This window comes from Cnephaeus nilssonii, assembly GCF_951640355.1.
Source record: "Cnephaeus nilssonii genome assembly, chromosome: 11".
Lineage (NCBI taxonomy): Eukaryota > Metazoa > Chordata > Mammalia > Chiroptera > Vespertilionidae > Cnephaeus > Cnephaeus nilssonii.
The window spans coordinates 68952266-68967548 of NC_137082.1; the positions used below are offsets into that span (position 1 = coordinate 68952266).

The 15283-nt window shown below is 52.6% G+C and overlaps 1 protein-coding gene across 1 annotated transcript; it reads right to left on the reverse strand.

Annotated features, from left to right (window-relative positions):
• Nucleotides 1-5275: 5275 nt before the first annotated feature.
• Nucleotides 5276-11109, reverse strand: WFDC2 (WAP four-disulfide core domain 2). The gene is made up of 4 exons (XM_079783416.1): nucleotides 10952-11109; nucleotides 10275-10418; nucleotides 7624-7776; nucleotides 5276-5432 (listed from the first exon to the last, which is right to left on the reverse strand). Exons 1-3 carry the CDS (start codon nucleotides 11022-11024, stop codon nucleotides 7625-7627), a joined length of 369 nt encoding a protein of 122 aa, XP_079639542.1. The 5' UTR covers nucleotides 11025-11109; the 3' UTR covers nucleotides 5276-5432; nucleotide 7624.
• Between the last annotated feature and the right edge of the window lie 4174 nt (nucleotides 11110-15283).

The window sequence follows — 15283 nt, forward strand, 5'->3', positions numbered from 1 at the left end:
ACGGGCATTGGCCAGCAGAGGGCGAAGGCCTCTGCCGCCTCCCAAGGCAGGCAGCTGGGCTGGGCGGAAAGCACACCTGGTTCCCCTTCAGAAGGGGTAAGGGGGAGGCTGAAGGATGGCTGTGGGGCCAGGTGGGCATCCAGCTGCCCTGGGAGGCCTGTTCTGCCTAACACCCTGCAGGCGGGTCCCCTCTGGAGGCCGCAGTGCTCAGGCTGAGCCCTCTGTGAGCTGGATGTGTCAGCACAGACTGGGCGCTCTCCCATATCCTCTGGGAGGGGGCGCGGGGTTTGGAGGGGGGAGGTAGAGGGGGCGGAGAGCCCACCTGGTGTCTGCACCCCTCTTCCTAAGGGGTCAACCCCCCGGCCCCTGCCAGTCTGGTTTAAGGACCCCGAGGCTGCAGGCAGGACCTGGGATACTAGTGACCTGCTGGCGCCCGGGCTCAGCAGGTCCCTGGAGCTGCAGGGGAGCGCTGAGGGTGCCGTGTGCTGAATGGGGGCAGAGGGGATGAGAGATGCTGCCACGGAGGTGGGGTGGCATGGGGGACTCGGACCAAGAGGCGCCCGGGCAGAGCCAAGTCTCACAGAGCGAATTTGGGAAGTCTGCTGGTTTGCGGACCCCTGTCTGCTGGGGGTGGAGGAGGGGAATGAAGGGAAGGGTGAAACCCATCAGAGCCCATGGCCACAGGGTGAAGGGCAGCTCACCCAGATTTCTGAGAAGCAATCCCAAAACACACACCAGCTGGCCCCTTCCTCACTCCCTCTCTCCAATGTCACAGCACCCATTTGTGCAGCTGGGCCGGGGCCTCTTCCTAGCCTGGAGCAAAGGAGGTCAAGAAGGCAGAGGGTTCAGGGAGTGGGTTCTGGGACCCCATCCTCACCCAGCAGGTTTCCTGGACCTGGGCTCCATCGCCGTCCCACAGTTCCCAGCCCAGGCGGGCTCTTTCCTGCCTCCCTGCCTTTACGAAGGCAGTCCCCCCCCCCCCCCCCCAATCAGGAATGCCCTTCCTCGGCCTTCAGGGCCCAGCCGGCTGCTTTAACTCCACTGGAGAATCTTCCCTGAGTCCCTTGGGGCTCCCCCTGCATCCTGCACCCACCGCGGTCACAGCCATTTTCTTGATGATGCTCTGGGGGGGGGGGGGGCGGTGAGATCTTGGGGATGCTAGCTTTCCCTTTTCCCTTTGTACCTCAGCGCCTGGCACAGACAGGTGCTCAGTAAAGCCTGAAGGGAGGGGGGAGAGGGAGGGAGGGAGGGAGGGAGTCAGGGAGGGAGGGAGGGGAGCAAAGAAACACCTCTCCTAGGATTGACTAGGATCTGGACCTTGAGCTCCTGGCACAGGCCTGGGCACGGAGCATAGCACAGTCCCTTCCTGCCGCCTCCACTGGAGCCTGGGCTCCAGCACCTTCTGCCTCAGCCCATTGGGAGCAGCTCAGAGGCAGTGTCCACACCCACAGGCCTGACTCTGTTGCCCATTTGGAGGCAAGGTACCCCCTTATTTCTGAGTGAAGCGCCTGGCAGGGTGTCCCTGCGGCATGTGGAGGAGAGAACAGAGGGCTCCAGTCCTACAGGCTGCGGACAAGTCCTGGCCACCACATCCCAGCTTGTGCCCTGAAGGGACCTCTGGTAATACAGCGACATCGACACAGTTACAAATGCTCAGAGGGCCCTGGAGCCTCCTGGGTTCGTGAAAATGGGGCCCACACACAGCTGCAGAGATCGTCCTCTTCCCAATCCAGCTCTGCTCCTTCCCAGCTGAGGGAAGCGCTGAGGCCTGGTTCTGACCTCAGAAATGGGAATGATGTGCTGGGCTGGCTCCTAGTGAGCACACGCTAGTGAGGGGCTAGTTAGCAGCCGGAGGTGTTCAGTGAACAGCGGGGCAGGGGCTAGTGAGCAGCGGGGAATGGGCAGGTGAATAGGGGTGTGATGCAGGAGATCAGATGCAATTCGAAGCCTGTACAGGGGGGCTGGTTTTGTGATCAGCAGGAGGTGGGCAGGTGAACAGGGGACCTGGGGCTTGTGATCTGCACCATATTGGAAGGACCTACATTGAACAAGGAAAATATTTCTTATCAAATAAGGGAACAAAAGAAACCAAAGAATAAAGAAAAATGGGGGATAACCTGAAGATATTAACATAGTCCTGCCATAGGCTACTCGGGGAGAGGAGTGAAAGCCTTGGTCCTGCAGTCCCTTGATTTACCTTAAGCAACACCAACTATTGCAACTTGGAGGGGAAGGAGAGAACATGAGGGCAAGCTGTTCAGGTATCTAAGTCAAGAGGGGAAAATGGAAGACCAAAGTGCAGAGGCTTCTCCAAAATCACACGATGGGAATGAAGCAGAGGTGTCACTAATCCAAGAAGAAGACCTGGTTCTCTGCATTGCAATGCCCACCCTATAATTCCCCAAGCTTCCTCTGTGTTTGGGATGGAGCATTCAGTTGGGTGGGAGACACACCCACATGGGCCTCTAGAGCCAGGTCTAGGTACCTCAGTCGTGGCTGTGGAAACTGAAGCAGCCTGGGACTCAGTTCCGGTCCCTCTCATTCATGGTCTAGGGCCAGTTCTGTTCACTTAGGGCCCCATCCAGTGACCAAGCAAGGGACCAAGGGACCTGGTGGTAGCCACACTTACGATATGCCAGGAACCAACTAAGTGCTTTACATACAGTATCTCGTTTAATATTCCCAACAGCCCAGAGAGGAAGATTCTATTAAAACTGTATCTTACAAATGAGGAAGTTGAAGGTCAGGAAGATAAATTACTTGCCCAAAATAGTCAAATGGCAAGGAATGAAGTTGGTGTCTGAATCAAAGTCTGACTCTAGCGCCTATGTTCTTTCTTAATCAGTTTGCTATCATTAACATTCAGCTTGGCCATGACCACCCAGTCCCTGTTACCTCTCCATCTCATAAAATCCCCTGGACTTTTCCTTATAGATGACAGAGATCTTCTGGGCTTGCCTGCCTCTACCTTTTCAGGTTCACATACTGGAGGTTAAATATATATATTTAACATATATATTTTTAGAGCCAGAGGAAGAGGGAAATAGAAAAAAATCATATATATATATTGATTTTTAGAGCCAGAGGAAGAGGGAAATAGAAAAACATTGATGTGAGAGGGAAACATCAGCTGCCTCCTGCCTGCCTCTTATGGAAGTTTGAGCCCACAACCCAGGCATGTGCCTGACCAGGAATGTAATCAGCAACCTTTTTGTGCACAGGACGACGCCCAACCAACTGAGCAACACCAGCCAGGGCTTTGGAGGTTCTTGAAGTCGTGGATCCGCCTTACACTGAGCCAAGAAAGGTGACATGAACACAGTATATGATGTTGGTTTGTTTGGTTACAGGTGATGTTAACTTTGATGGCTTGAGTGAGGTGGCAAGCACTTGTTGATTCATTTCATAGAGATTATATAATGGAGGGAAGGAGGAACCTGGGATTTATTTTTAGGAGTTAAGGTTTTAAACTATGCATGAATGCTATGGGTCTCATCATCTCTGAATTATGGAAGAGAGCAAAGAAAGAAGATAGGAAGGGAGGGAGGATGGAAGGGATGAGGGGTCCCAAGCTCTGCTCAGAATGGGTGGGTTAACATAAGACCTAAGGGTAACCCCTCTCAAGAGTAGGATATTATACTACCAAGTTGGAGTAAACCCTGGCATGGGACATTTAATCAAAACTCAGAGGCGAGATCTCAAAATCTACTACAAAGCTTAACCCCTACCCCACCAAGCCCCCAGGCTCAGAAGTGTAGATGAGCACAGTACCATCCCTCACACTGATGCTAGAGGGGATGGAAGCCACTCCCCCGCCACACACACACACAAAAAGCACTGAAGAGGATAGAATTAGAAAACCATTGTTTAACAACCATTAAATAATCATTGATTTAGGCAAGAATCGTCAGTGAATGCTAAAACCAGTGAGTAAAATTTAGAGAAGTCATAGGGTATTTACAAAGTCTCAGACACTTCTGTTGGGGTCTGTCACCAAGGAAGTGAGGGCATCCCACAAGGTCCATTACCTGGGCTCCTTCTTCCAATCAGAGCTGCCCAAAGCCCCCTGTGGGCTGCTGACTGCTCCCCTCTATGCCCAGGTCATCTCCATACCCATACACCAATATCCAGCACAGCTGCCTGGGAATGTACCCATTTCCCAGCCTTTAGGAGAATGCCGAGTTCAGACCTCCTTTTTTCTTACCAGTTTTGTGTCCTAGAAAAGCCTTTGTGCCTCTCAGGGCCTCCCCAGTCTCCCAACCTGCACAACGAGGACGATGCTAGACACCATTGGGTGTAGAGGAGATGATACCTATAACACCTGTGAGTATTGAGAGAAGGCCATGGAAAAGGGGGACAGAAAAGAGGTGATAGAGGAGGACAGAGGATGGGGGCATAGAGAGGGAGAAAGAGGATAGAGAGTGAGGGATAAAGGGGGAAATAGAGAAGAGAAAGGGGGGCCAGACAGAGGGAGAGACGGGGAAGCGTGGGAAGAGAGATGGAGGGAGGGAGAGGATAAAAAGAGGGGGAAATGGGAAAGAGAGTGAGTAGAGAGAAGAGGGGAAAATTGGGGGAAAGAGAGAGGGATAGAGTAAGGAAATAGAGGGGGAAATAGGAAAAGAGAGAATAAATAGAGAGAGGCTAGATAGAGAGATGGAGCTATATCTCTAAAAAAATACACAAGAAACTGATCTTGGTCTCATCCACAGAAAACAACTGGTTGGCTGGGGTTGGGGGGAGGAAGTCAAGGGTGAAAGATGCTTTTCATTTTACCTTTTAAATTTTGACCCAATATATTGTTTACACCAAACAATGATTCGGCTTATAACAAAGGACCCTGCCTTTGCCATCTTCTTTTTCTGTGGCTGCAAACTAGTAACTTGGCAAAGCTGGTCTATAAGTCGGGGCTGTCGTCACCCCTCGGGGTTGTCTGTGGAGCCAGGAGCTCTCTCCAGGGAACCTCCCGGCCCTGCATCTGGAGCACAGTCCGTGTTGCTGCTATGGGAACGCCCAGCACCGATTCGGAGACCTCAGAAGCATCCCATCATCTGAGCCTCAGGGTTCCCTCCCATCATCTTCGAGAATAACCACCAACCCAGACCAGACAAGCCCTGTAACTGTGTTCACTGTTCAGAGGTGATCCCTCTCTGGACTTTGTGCCTGGATGATCTGGTTGCCCCCCATCCCGCCTTAACCCAGAATCAGGGTGGGGGGGTGGGCGGGGGGGGGGCGGGCAGGGACAGAGTGATAAGAACGGAGGCCATGGCCCCACCAGTGCTGGAAGTGGTCACTTTATTGGTTGGAAAGAGAAACTGTGGTCAGCACAGGAGGGAGTGCAGAGGCCAGAAAGAAGGGAGGGCAGCTGGGCTGGAGCCAGACGGAGCCAGGTGGAAACTCCCACTCCCTCATTCCGCAGGCTGTGGTGGCTGAAACTGGAGGGAGACAATCATAATAAAACCATCAACAACAATATCCACCATACCAGACGAGGGTACTGCCGCTTCAGTTCTGGACCAAAGCTTTCCTCACGCTGCCATACCTCCTCGCCTCCGTCCCCCCGCCCTCCCCGCCCCCCCCCCCCGACATACACACACACACACACACACACACACACACACACACACACACTTCACCTTCTGAGGCCCTGGGGCTCTGCCTACTTCTCTGCGGGTCCTACACTCACCTCCTCTGCTTCAGACCATTCCTCAGACACACGTGGCCTTCCTGAGGCGCCGTGGTCATCTACCTCCCTGAGGCCCTCTACCACCAGGAAGCTCCCCCTTGCCTCTCTTCTTTGGGTTCATCACACTAATATTTATCCCATTTTATAAGTAAAATAATTGCAGCTCAGGAAGGTGAAAGGCTAGTTAAGTGTCAGAGCTGAAATTTGAACCTGTGTCTTCCTGACTCAAAAGCCTGGCCCTGCTATTGGCACTCCAGGAGGTAAGAGAGGGCTGGGGTCAATGGAGTGCTCTGGGCTCTAGGAAGACCATGGTTCCCTCTCCGGCTCTGAAGGTCATGCCTTGAAGCAGTAGCCATGGGACCCTGGGCTCGTCCATCCCCCTCTCCGGGGTCCATCGTGACCCCCCAGTCCCTTGGCTGAGAGCCTGTCAGAAGCAGCAGCGGATCAACAATGAGATTTCAACCACAGGGCGCTTCCAGGTTCTTGCTCATTCTGTGTCCCCTGCCCGCACCAGCCTCCTCCCTGCACTTCTCCAGGCTGCCCACCTTCCACTCGCCCTTTAGGACTGGCTCAGGGTCACCACCCCCTGGGAAGTTTGCTCGAATCCTCTTCCCAATCCTACCCGGGTGAGGTTTCCTCCTGTTCCCACCGCACCCCGCCCTTCCCTCCACAGCAGCAGTGGGAGTGTCTGCCCATCTGTCCACCCCAGCCAAGCAGCTGCAAGCTCTGTGAGGAAGGGCAGCTGTTACCTTCTGCCCCAGCGCCTGGCACAGAGCTGGTGGCGCGGGCTGGCTCACCCAATCAGCTGGCTGAGCATGTCTTCGCGTTTTGTTTTGTGTTACTTCCTCACGTTTACTTTAGGACTTAATGTTTTATTTTTAGTTATACATGGGGACAGAGAGGCTCTGTCCCCTTTTAGAGGTGGCCGAATACAGCCCCACCTGCTACAGAAGGGCTCAACACACAGACACACATTTGAGGAAGTACACTGATCTCTACTATATCCGTCCTAAAAAGCCAAGCTTCTTGGCAAAAGTACCAACTCTCCTGCTTCCCACTGGTCATGCCAAGCGCTTCCTACCTCCCCAGGGGCTCCTAAGATCCAGCTGCTCCTCCAGCTGTTGACTTAAGTGCTGTGTTAAGGAAATGAAGGAGAAAATCTCTTGCCCTCACAGCCCAATTCATTAGCAAATACTGTCCCATCTACCTTCACGTATGTCCCAAACCCAGCCATTGGTCTCCCCTGGTCTGTCATCTCCCACCTGGCATGTGCAGGAGCCTCCTAGCTGCTCTCTCCCCACCGCCCCCCTTGCTTCCGCTGCTGCCCCTATAGTGTTCTCCACACTGCAGCCAGAGCAAGCCTTTTCAAATCCAAGTCAGAGCATGTCCGTTTCCAATGGCCCAACATATCTGGGTCAAGACCAAAGTCCTTCCGATGGCTTGTCAGGCCCCTAACAAGCTGCTGGCTTACCCGTTCCCTCTCTGACCCTCTCCTCCCTACACTGCTCTCCAGCACAGCTCCTGCCTTTGCACCTCTGCGGGAACACTCTCCCAGGAGTCCTCACGGCTCTCCCACCCCCTGACTGTCTGGTGTAAGAAAATGGTAACCCTGCTCCCTGCTCCCCCACTCCCACCCCAGTGCTCCTTATCCCCCTTCGGTTTCCTTTTCCTCCATGGCACCCATCTCGCTCTGACATTCTACAGAACGTGTTTGCTTATTTTGATTATTGTCTGCGAGCTTGTAAACCCCATCAGAGAGGAATTTATGTCTGGTTTGGTCATCCGTGAAGAATCCCCAGCACCACCAGCGGAACAGAGCACATAACAGATGCTTAAGAAACATCTGTTGAGTGGATGAAAGCTGGTTCCCCTGGGTCCTCCTTCTCCACCTCCTGCAGGTGTCATCACCTAAGGGCGCTTCCTCCCTCCCACCCACATACCTCAGAAGACGGGTGTGACGCAGGACACCTTCCCGCAGCCATTGAGGCAGCATTTCATCTGGTCAGGACACTCGCTGTCCACCTGGCACTGGTCCCGGCAGAGGCCAAGCGGGGTCAAGGGTAAGTCCACCTTGGGGCAGGAGCCAGGCTTTTCTTCATAGAAAAAGGAGTAAGGGGAAGTGGGCAGAGGGATGTGCCAGGAGATAAACACCTACCCACAGCCTGACCTCCCACCGCCCCACACCCTGGAAGATCACCCGCAAACCCCTCCCCCTCAGGCTCCCTCCACCATTGGTTTCAGAATCGCAGGACCTCGGAGTCCCAGCTCTGCCTTTTCCTAACTTAGTAGCCTAGGGCCAGAAATTCCCCAGAGGCAGTACTTCAGGTGCCACAGGAGAACAGCGCTGCCCACACCACGGGGTTGCTGTGAAAGCAACTGGGGCAATGTATGCCTGGTTAATTCTCTCTGAAAAGGCCAACTCCTTTGCAACAACAATAATTGTAATGAGTCCCTAGAACAGTTCACATTTTCTTAGCTCCTTCTGTGTGTCAGGTGTCATTCTAAGCATTTATGTGCATTAACTCGTGTGGTGACTCGTCTAATCCTCACAATAGTCCTAGAAGAAGAGGACAGGCATTGTTACTATTCCCTCACGTTACAGATGAGAAAACCGAGGCACCAAGAGGTGAAGTAATTTGCTTAAGGGTAGAAGCAGGATCTGAAAGCCAGGAATCTGGCTTCAGAGTCTGTGTGCCCTGCACTGTGCTGCTTTGTAAACTGTAAGTGCGGTGTACCATCTCTTTACTCACTCCCATATACCTGGTACACACTCCATGACTCCCCCATGCACACTCCTCATCCACACACAGGCAAGCATTCTCCATAACTAACACACACACACACACACACACACACACACACACACACACTCACAGCTAAGGCTGCAGAGCTATGCCACTCACAATGCTCTTGGTGTAAAGTACATGCACTATCTTCTTTCATCCTCATGCCAAATATCTCCTCTGTAGGGGATATTTCTAACCACGTTCCTATCACAGATGAAGAGAATGAGGCACAGAGATGCGAAGGCACCACTTAACATCACACTGCTGGTCACAAGTAAAACCAAGGCCTGAGCCCAGCCTTCCAATATCCATATTCTCTCTCTCTCTCTCTCTCTCTCTCTCTCTCTCTCTCTCTCTCTCTCTCTCACACACACACACACACACACACACACACACACCCTACGCTCCATTTCCTGGGTCAAGGAGAAGGGAACTCAGCTCACTTCCAGAAGCCCCAGGAGCAAGCCCAGCCAAATGTCACCCACAGGCACAGGACTGGGTGCAGAGGACAGGAGCGGCCGACTTCCTAGCACAGAGAAATCCATTCCTTTGGAAAAGGCTGGGGCTCTGGATCCCCAGCCGCCCAGCAGTTTACTGACAAAACAAGGCACTGTGTATAGCGTATCCACTCTCTAATAAGCATTTTACACATATTACTTAATTTAGCCTTCATGTCACTCCTATAAAATTTGAGCGAGACACGAGAAAACAGGCTTGGAGAGGAAGTGACTCGCTCAGGATCACACAGCTAGCAGGCGGCAGAATCAGGATTCTAGTTCAGGAGGCCACCTAGCCGGGCCCCTCTGCCTGCCTCAGTCTGTCCATCTCAGGCTCCCCCTAACAGCAGAGACTTCTTGGTGGGTTTTTTTTTTTTTGTTTGTTTGTTTTTTGGCATCCACCTCTCTCACCTAAGCGTCTGCCTCTAGCTTCCTCTCCTGGTCTCCAGCTCTCCTTCTGCTCCTCCTCCCTCTGGCCTGGATTAAAGGCCTCCAGACCCAGTCCTTTCTCTGCCTCCCACCTCCCTGATCCTAAGTGTCTGAGTCTCTAATTACCAAACTTCCCAGCCCCCGCTGGCACCTTTGGAGAAGTAGCAAGGTATTCTGGATAAGGACTAGTAATCACAGCAGTGGGTACCCCAGGTCAGAGCCCTGCCTAGATCTCAGCTTTTCCCGCTGAAAACCCAGAAGCTTGGATTCCATGCCGCCTAATGCCACTCGGGCTCCGATGGGAGTTCCAGGCGCAGTGGAGCACCCAGCTTTCTCACATTCTCTCCCTCCCTCCCTCCAGCGGAGGAGGTCCTTTTAAAGAGGAGGCAGGGGGAGGCGTGCTCAGGGACGAGTCCCAACTTCCTTCAAGCCAGGGGAGCAAAAGGTGAACCCCCTGGCTATGCCTGCTGCTGAGGCAAGGGCTGGCGAGGTGAGCTGGGCGAGAACGTTCTCTTTCCTAGATCTGTCAGATTGCTTCCTGCCTGGAGAATCATCTGGGAGCCCCTGGAGGGATGAGCGCCCCGGGCCGTGGAACCAGCTCGCTAGCCAGCTCTGAACAACGTCCCTGCTGTGCGTGCCCGGAAGCCCGTCACGCACCAGAGACTGGAATACAGGCAGGAGGGGGGGCACCCCGTCTTGCGTCGCGCCTCAGCGACGCCGCCTTTGTTCCCCCAGGGTCAAGAGGAACGAGCGCGGGCCGATCTGGTTCCATCCGCCTGGGCTTTGCCAGGGGTCCCCGGGTCCCGGAGCGTCCCCCTTCCTGGAACCCGGCCGCTCCCGCCTCCTCCCCGCGCCCCGCCCCGGGCCACCCGGAGTTACCATTGGGCAGCAGGCAGAGCGCGGCGCAGCCCGCCCGGCAGCACTTGAGGTTGTCGGCGCACTCCCCATCCGAGTTGCACTCCTGCGTGCAGTTCAGCTCCTCCTTCAGCTCGGGGCACACGCCCGTCTTCTCTGCTGCTGTGCCTGGGAGGGGACGTGAGGACGGTCAGGGGGAGACCGGAGCCGGGCCCAGAGAATGCCCACCTCCTGCTCCGGGGACCCCAAATCTCAAGCTTCAAGGAATGCTCAGCCTCTGGCCCTAGGCACTCCCCTTACAGCCTTCAGCAGACCCCACTTCCAAGCCAGGGGTCCCCAGCACCGGAGAGTACAGGAGTTACCTAAGCCTTGGCCCCAGAGCCCTCTATCCTCAGGGGACCCCTCTACCCCCCCCCCCTCCCCCCGCACGGCTGACAGTCCAGGAGCCATCGGTGTCCAGGCAGAGGGTCCCCCTCCGGACACAGTCTCTCCTGCAGCACAAAGCCTCTCCCCGCCCACCGTACTTGGCCCCACCGCCTAAACTACAAGGGTCACCGCCTTAAGCACCAGGGATCCCCAATTTTTCGTCTTCATGGGTCTCCCCACTTCCGCCCCAGAACCCCTACTTCTCCAGCCCGCAGAGAGGCTACGCCTCTGCGGCTCCCCTGGCCTTCCTGGCCCGGCCTCTCCCTCCCTCTCACCGGGGACCGCGGCAAAGCGGAGCAGCAGGCCCAGGAGGAGGGCGGCGAGCAGACCGTAGCGGCTGGGAGTCATGGTGCTGCGCCCGGCGGGGTGCAGGTGAGAGCCGCGGTCGCCGGGTTGGGGGGATTTAATGGCGCGCGGGGGGCGGGGGGGCGGGGGGCAGGGGCGGGGCCGGGCCGGCGAGGGGGAGCCGCTCCGCACCGCAGGCGGGCGGCCACCTCCTGCCGTTTCACAATCCCCTGGGATCAGGTGTCACTCTTGGCCCCGGTGGGAACCAGGAACCTAATCAGCTTCCAGGCAGGCGCAGCTGACCAGCTGCAGCCGGACCCTTGTCCACTTCCCCTTCCCCTCCTCCCTCCTGGGACCTGAGGGCTGGGCCGCGAGAGGAAAGGGCCTGGCCCAAGACGCTTGGGTTCCCATTCCAAGACCCTGGGTCTCCCCTTAAAGCTCAGGGTCAGAGGGAGAGGGGGAGAGGGCAGGACCCCCAAAGACACTGTAGAGACTGGGGATTAAGTGGTTAGATTTGGGGTCAGGGATTAGTGATGAGCTCTAGTGTAGTGATAGAGAGCACAGAGTAAGGGCTGGGAAAAAAGCAATTGTTATGAATAAATGAACCCATTTGACACAAGAAAGGGAGGCCCACAAAGGTGACCCGTCTATTCAGAGGTGACCCGTCTCCAGCAGTTTGGGCTGTGTTTCTTCCTCTTTCCCACACCAGCCATGTAGCCGCTGACTAAGCCAGGCTCTGTGCTCATTGTTTCATGGAGCCCCAGCAAACCTGTGACTAGAGAGCTATGATTGTCATCAGCTGTATGTGACAGACGAACTGGGTGTCCGTGGCTTAGACCCTCCCCGAAGGCTCCCATGTAAGGCTACAGAAACAAGGTTTTGAATCCAGGTCTCCTTCTGTCGGAGCCCTTCTTTCCCCCATTCCATCATAAACACTCTCCAGGTGCCCGCTGTGCGACACATATGCGGCAAGACACTTGTTTCAGAGGAAGGGATCAAAGGAAACGTCCTGCGTTGGCCTTGAGGTGAGAGGGTCTAGGTTTGACAACGTTCCCCATTTTCCAGCTGAGGGACCTTGAATGAAGCACTCCCTTGTTCTGAGCTGCCATCTTTGTCATCTACAAAGATGTCAGTAATATCAGAGTGCAATGAGAACATGAATGTGATGTTCCTGACATGGGGCTGCTGTGTACTCATTGAGGGCTAGATCCACGTGATGGGCATAGATACCCACCCCTGATACACAATGGATAAATGGTATCTACTGTTACTAAGGACACTAGTAAGTATATACCAAGCTTTAGTATAGGCCAGGCAAATGCCAAGACAGAGTTACCCTGAGAGTTCGACAAGAAGTGCCTTCTAATATCCCTACTCCAACAATCTGAGATTCTGTAAGTCCCAGGAGGCTTTGCTGCGGAAGGCTATAGGGGGTCTGGGGCTGTGACCACTGGGATGGCAGGTGAGGAGGGCTCACTTCCAGCCACTGTCCCCTCAGATGGATAAGGCTGAGAAGGCCTCCCCCCACCCCCAGCTGCCCATGCCAGCCTTGGGACTAGAAACATGCCTTCATTGGGAGGGGCAAGGACTGTTTACTCTGAGTTCAGAGAAGTCAACAGCAATGAAGCAGGAGCCAGGTGGGGGCACCCGCTGGGTGAGCTCCTGAAACTCAGTCTAAGGAACACAGAGGACTCTGGTGAGCAGCCGGTTTTAGCCTGTGGACCCAGCTGGCTACTGGGCATTTCAGCCTTAGGCACTGCTGCCCACAGCTTTTTTCGGGCACCTACCCAGCTCCTTGAGCCAGGAAACTACCCGGCCTCACCACTCCCCAGCCCTCATGGGCTCCCCCCACCTCCCCAAGACTGACTCTCTTTTACAGGAATGAGGATTAGCCTGAGGCTGAAGGGATAGGGTGGGGCAGAGGATGGAGAAGAAATTCTCATCAGTCTATGGCCAGTGGCATGCAAAAGATGTTTCGCTTTTGTGATGCTAGTCTCTGTGCTAGGGACATTCATATATTTTCTCTTCTACATAAAGAGTAAAAAGGACAGAGGCTTTAGAACCAAATACATTTAGGGCCAAGTCAGAGGCTGGCCACTTCCTGGCTATTAACTTAGAGCGACACTTCGCTTTTTGGATCTACATCTTCTTCCTACATCTTATTTTAAGGATTAAAGGGGAAAAGCATAAACCAGAGGTTGGAAATCTGGCTAAACCATATCTATTGTTACCCCACACCGTATATTTTTTAAAGTTGAATTCATAGCCAAGATTTGAAAGCAGGGGATTTCACATACAAATAAATTTCTAGCTTCTCTTAGAAAAAGTAAAAGATCTGGCGACATAGTCTTACAGTCCTATGTCACAGTAAGTGGGTCTTAAATTTGAGTGAATATCAGAACCACTTGGAGAGCTTGTTAAAACACAGATTTGGATCTCTCCACCCCTAGAATTTTGATTTGGTAGGTCTGGGATGTGAGGAATAGGGTAAAGAAATAAAATGGAGTCAAGCTGCTATATTACCAAAATCAAGTAGGCTGAGATATGAGAAAACTATTCCATTCTTGCTTTAATGAGCCTGGGAACGTAAACTTTTGAACTTTCCAGTCCTGCATCAATGCCTGGTTATATATCAAACCTCCAGATAGCCCTCTGATGGACTCACATATGCAGACCACCTGACATCCATTGTTCAGATCACTGGGCATGACCAGACACAGCCTGGCATCGAGCCGATAACCATCGTGAATCAGTCTAGGACTGGAGGACTGATTATTCCCAAGAATGCACTTTTTACTATAAGAACTCTTAACTTTTCTTTCTTCTTCGGAACGCTTCTGGGTCTTTTCCTAGTTATGTTTCCAGTTTGCAAACCCCAAGATTCTTGAATAAATCTTTATCATTTATTTCTAGCAAAGCCTTCAGACTCTTTTTTACTTTGACAGGTGGAGCCCGAGAACTTGCATTCCAGCTGGTTCACTTTATGAGGGAGACTTCTTTCCACTTTCCTATACTCTCCACTATTCCTTATTGTCTCACATACCCTCACCCTCACTCTAGCTACTTGCATTCACATTACTTGCCTGGTCTGGAGGATGTTTAAATTGTGGCCTCTGGGGTGGTTGAATAGTAAGTACTCAGTTAAAGGTAGCTAATATTTACTTAACAGTGTTATGAATTAAGTATTGTTATTACTGTACTAGAGGCCCGATGCACAGAATTCGTGCAAGGGGCTCAGCCCTTGCAGCCCTGGCTTTATCCAGAAGGACGTCCAGTCTAATTAGCATATTATGCTTTTATTATTATAGATTACAAGTGAAGAAACTGAAATTCAGTTATGAAAGTGACTTACTGGAGGAAACACAGCCAGTAAACCAGAAGGAAGACACTTGCCAAATGCTTGTAGTCATGTGGTCACAATGACTTCAATATTATATACACACATCTGAGGTTAGCATAGATGATGCATCAAAGATTTTGGACACAACTTCGTGACCATAAAATAATATTTATCAGGGAAGAAAAGGAGGAAAGGAACTAAGAAGGCAAGAAAGGTTTACAATGGAAGGTGATATTAGTCAGATATAGGCACACCCACTCTAAGATGACAATAAACAAGTTAACCTTGAAGATTTCAAAAATTCCCAGGACCAGAGTGTCTTTAACTGTACAATGGGGCCTCGTCCTCTTAGACCATTGGATCCACACAAACTTCCTTTACTCCACAGAAAACTACCTCTCTGAGTATATTGGTTATTTTGTTGTTTTGTTTCTTAGCATCTGTTTGTCCTTTTTCTGATAACAGTACTCTTCCTCTACCCAGGACAGGTGAGGCTGCAGGACATGGTGATCAAAGTGCTTGCCCTATCACCAGACAAAGACTGGCCAAACAGATGCTCTCCCTGGATTTTTAACCTTGAGCAATGAATGACTAAAGACCTGAAAATGTACTTCACTCATTCAGAGTTGCCCTGGGAAGACTCTGTTTTGCCCTGTTTACCATTTTTTCCCAAGTCAGGCTCTTTTAACCTTCCCTCCAACTCTGCTAGTTGCAAGATGAAGAATCCAATAGAGGCTAACTTAAGGAAGGGAGAATAGATTCCCACACCATTCTCACAGATTCCTTTTCTGCTTATAGTAGCCATAATTAGTTTCTGTTGCTAGCAATCAATGAGATCTAACTGTCTATACCCAGGTCACCACCAAGTTTCTCATTTCCAAATCCAATGGCCTTTTCTCAGCCCTCACCCCACACCTCAACTCACAGTTAAGGCCTTCATGACACAAGCCAAATTCTTTACACAAAAATTATTTTCCCACAG

What these genes read in the sequence shown, in the direction of transcription:
- WFDC2 (XM_079783416.1), bottom strand. Translation starts at nt 11,024, where the DNA reads ATGACTCCCAGCCGCTACGGTCTGCTCGCCGCCCTCCTCCTGGGCCTG. An exon ending in CCGCTTTGCCGCGGTCCCCG is followed by an intron (nt 10,419 to 10,951) that starts GTGAGAGGGAGG and finishes GTCCCCTCCCAG; the next exon opens with GCACAGCAGCAGAGAAGACG. An exon ending in GCTCTGCCTGCTGCCCAATG is followed by an intron (nt 7,777 to 10,274) that starts GTAACTCCGGGT and finishes TTTTCTATGAAG; the next exon opens with AAAAGCCTGGCTCCTGCCCC.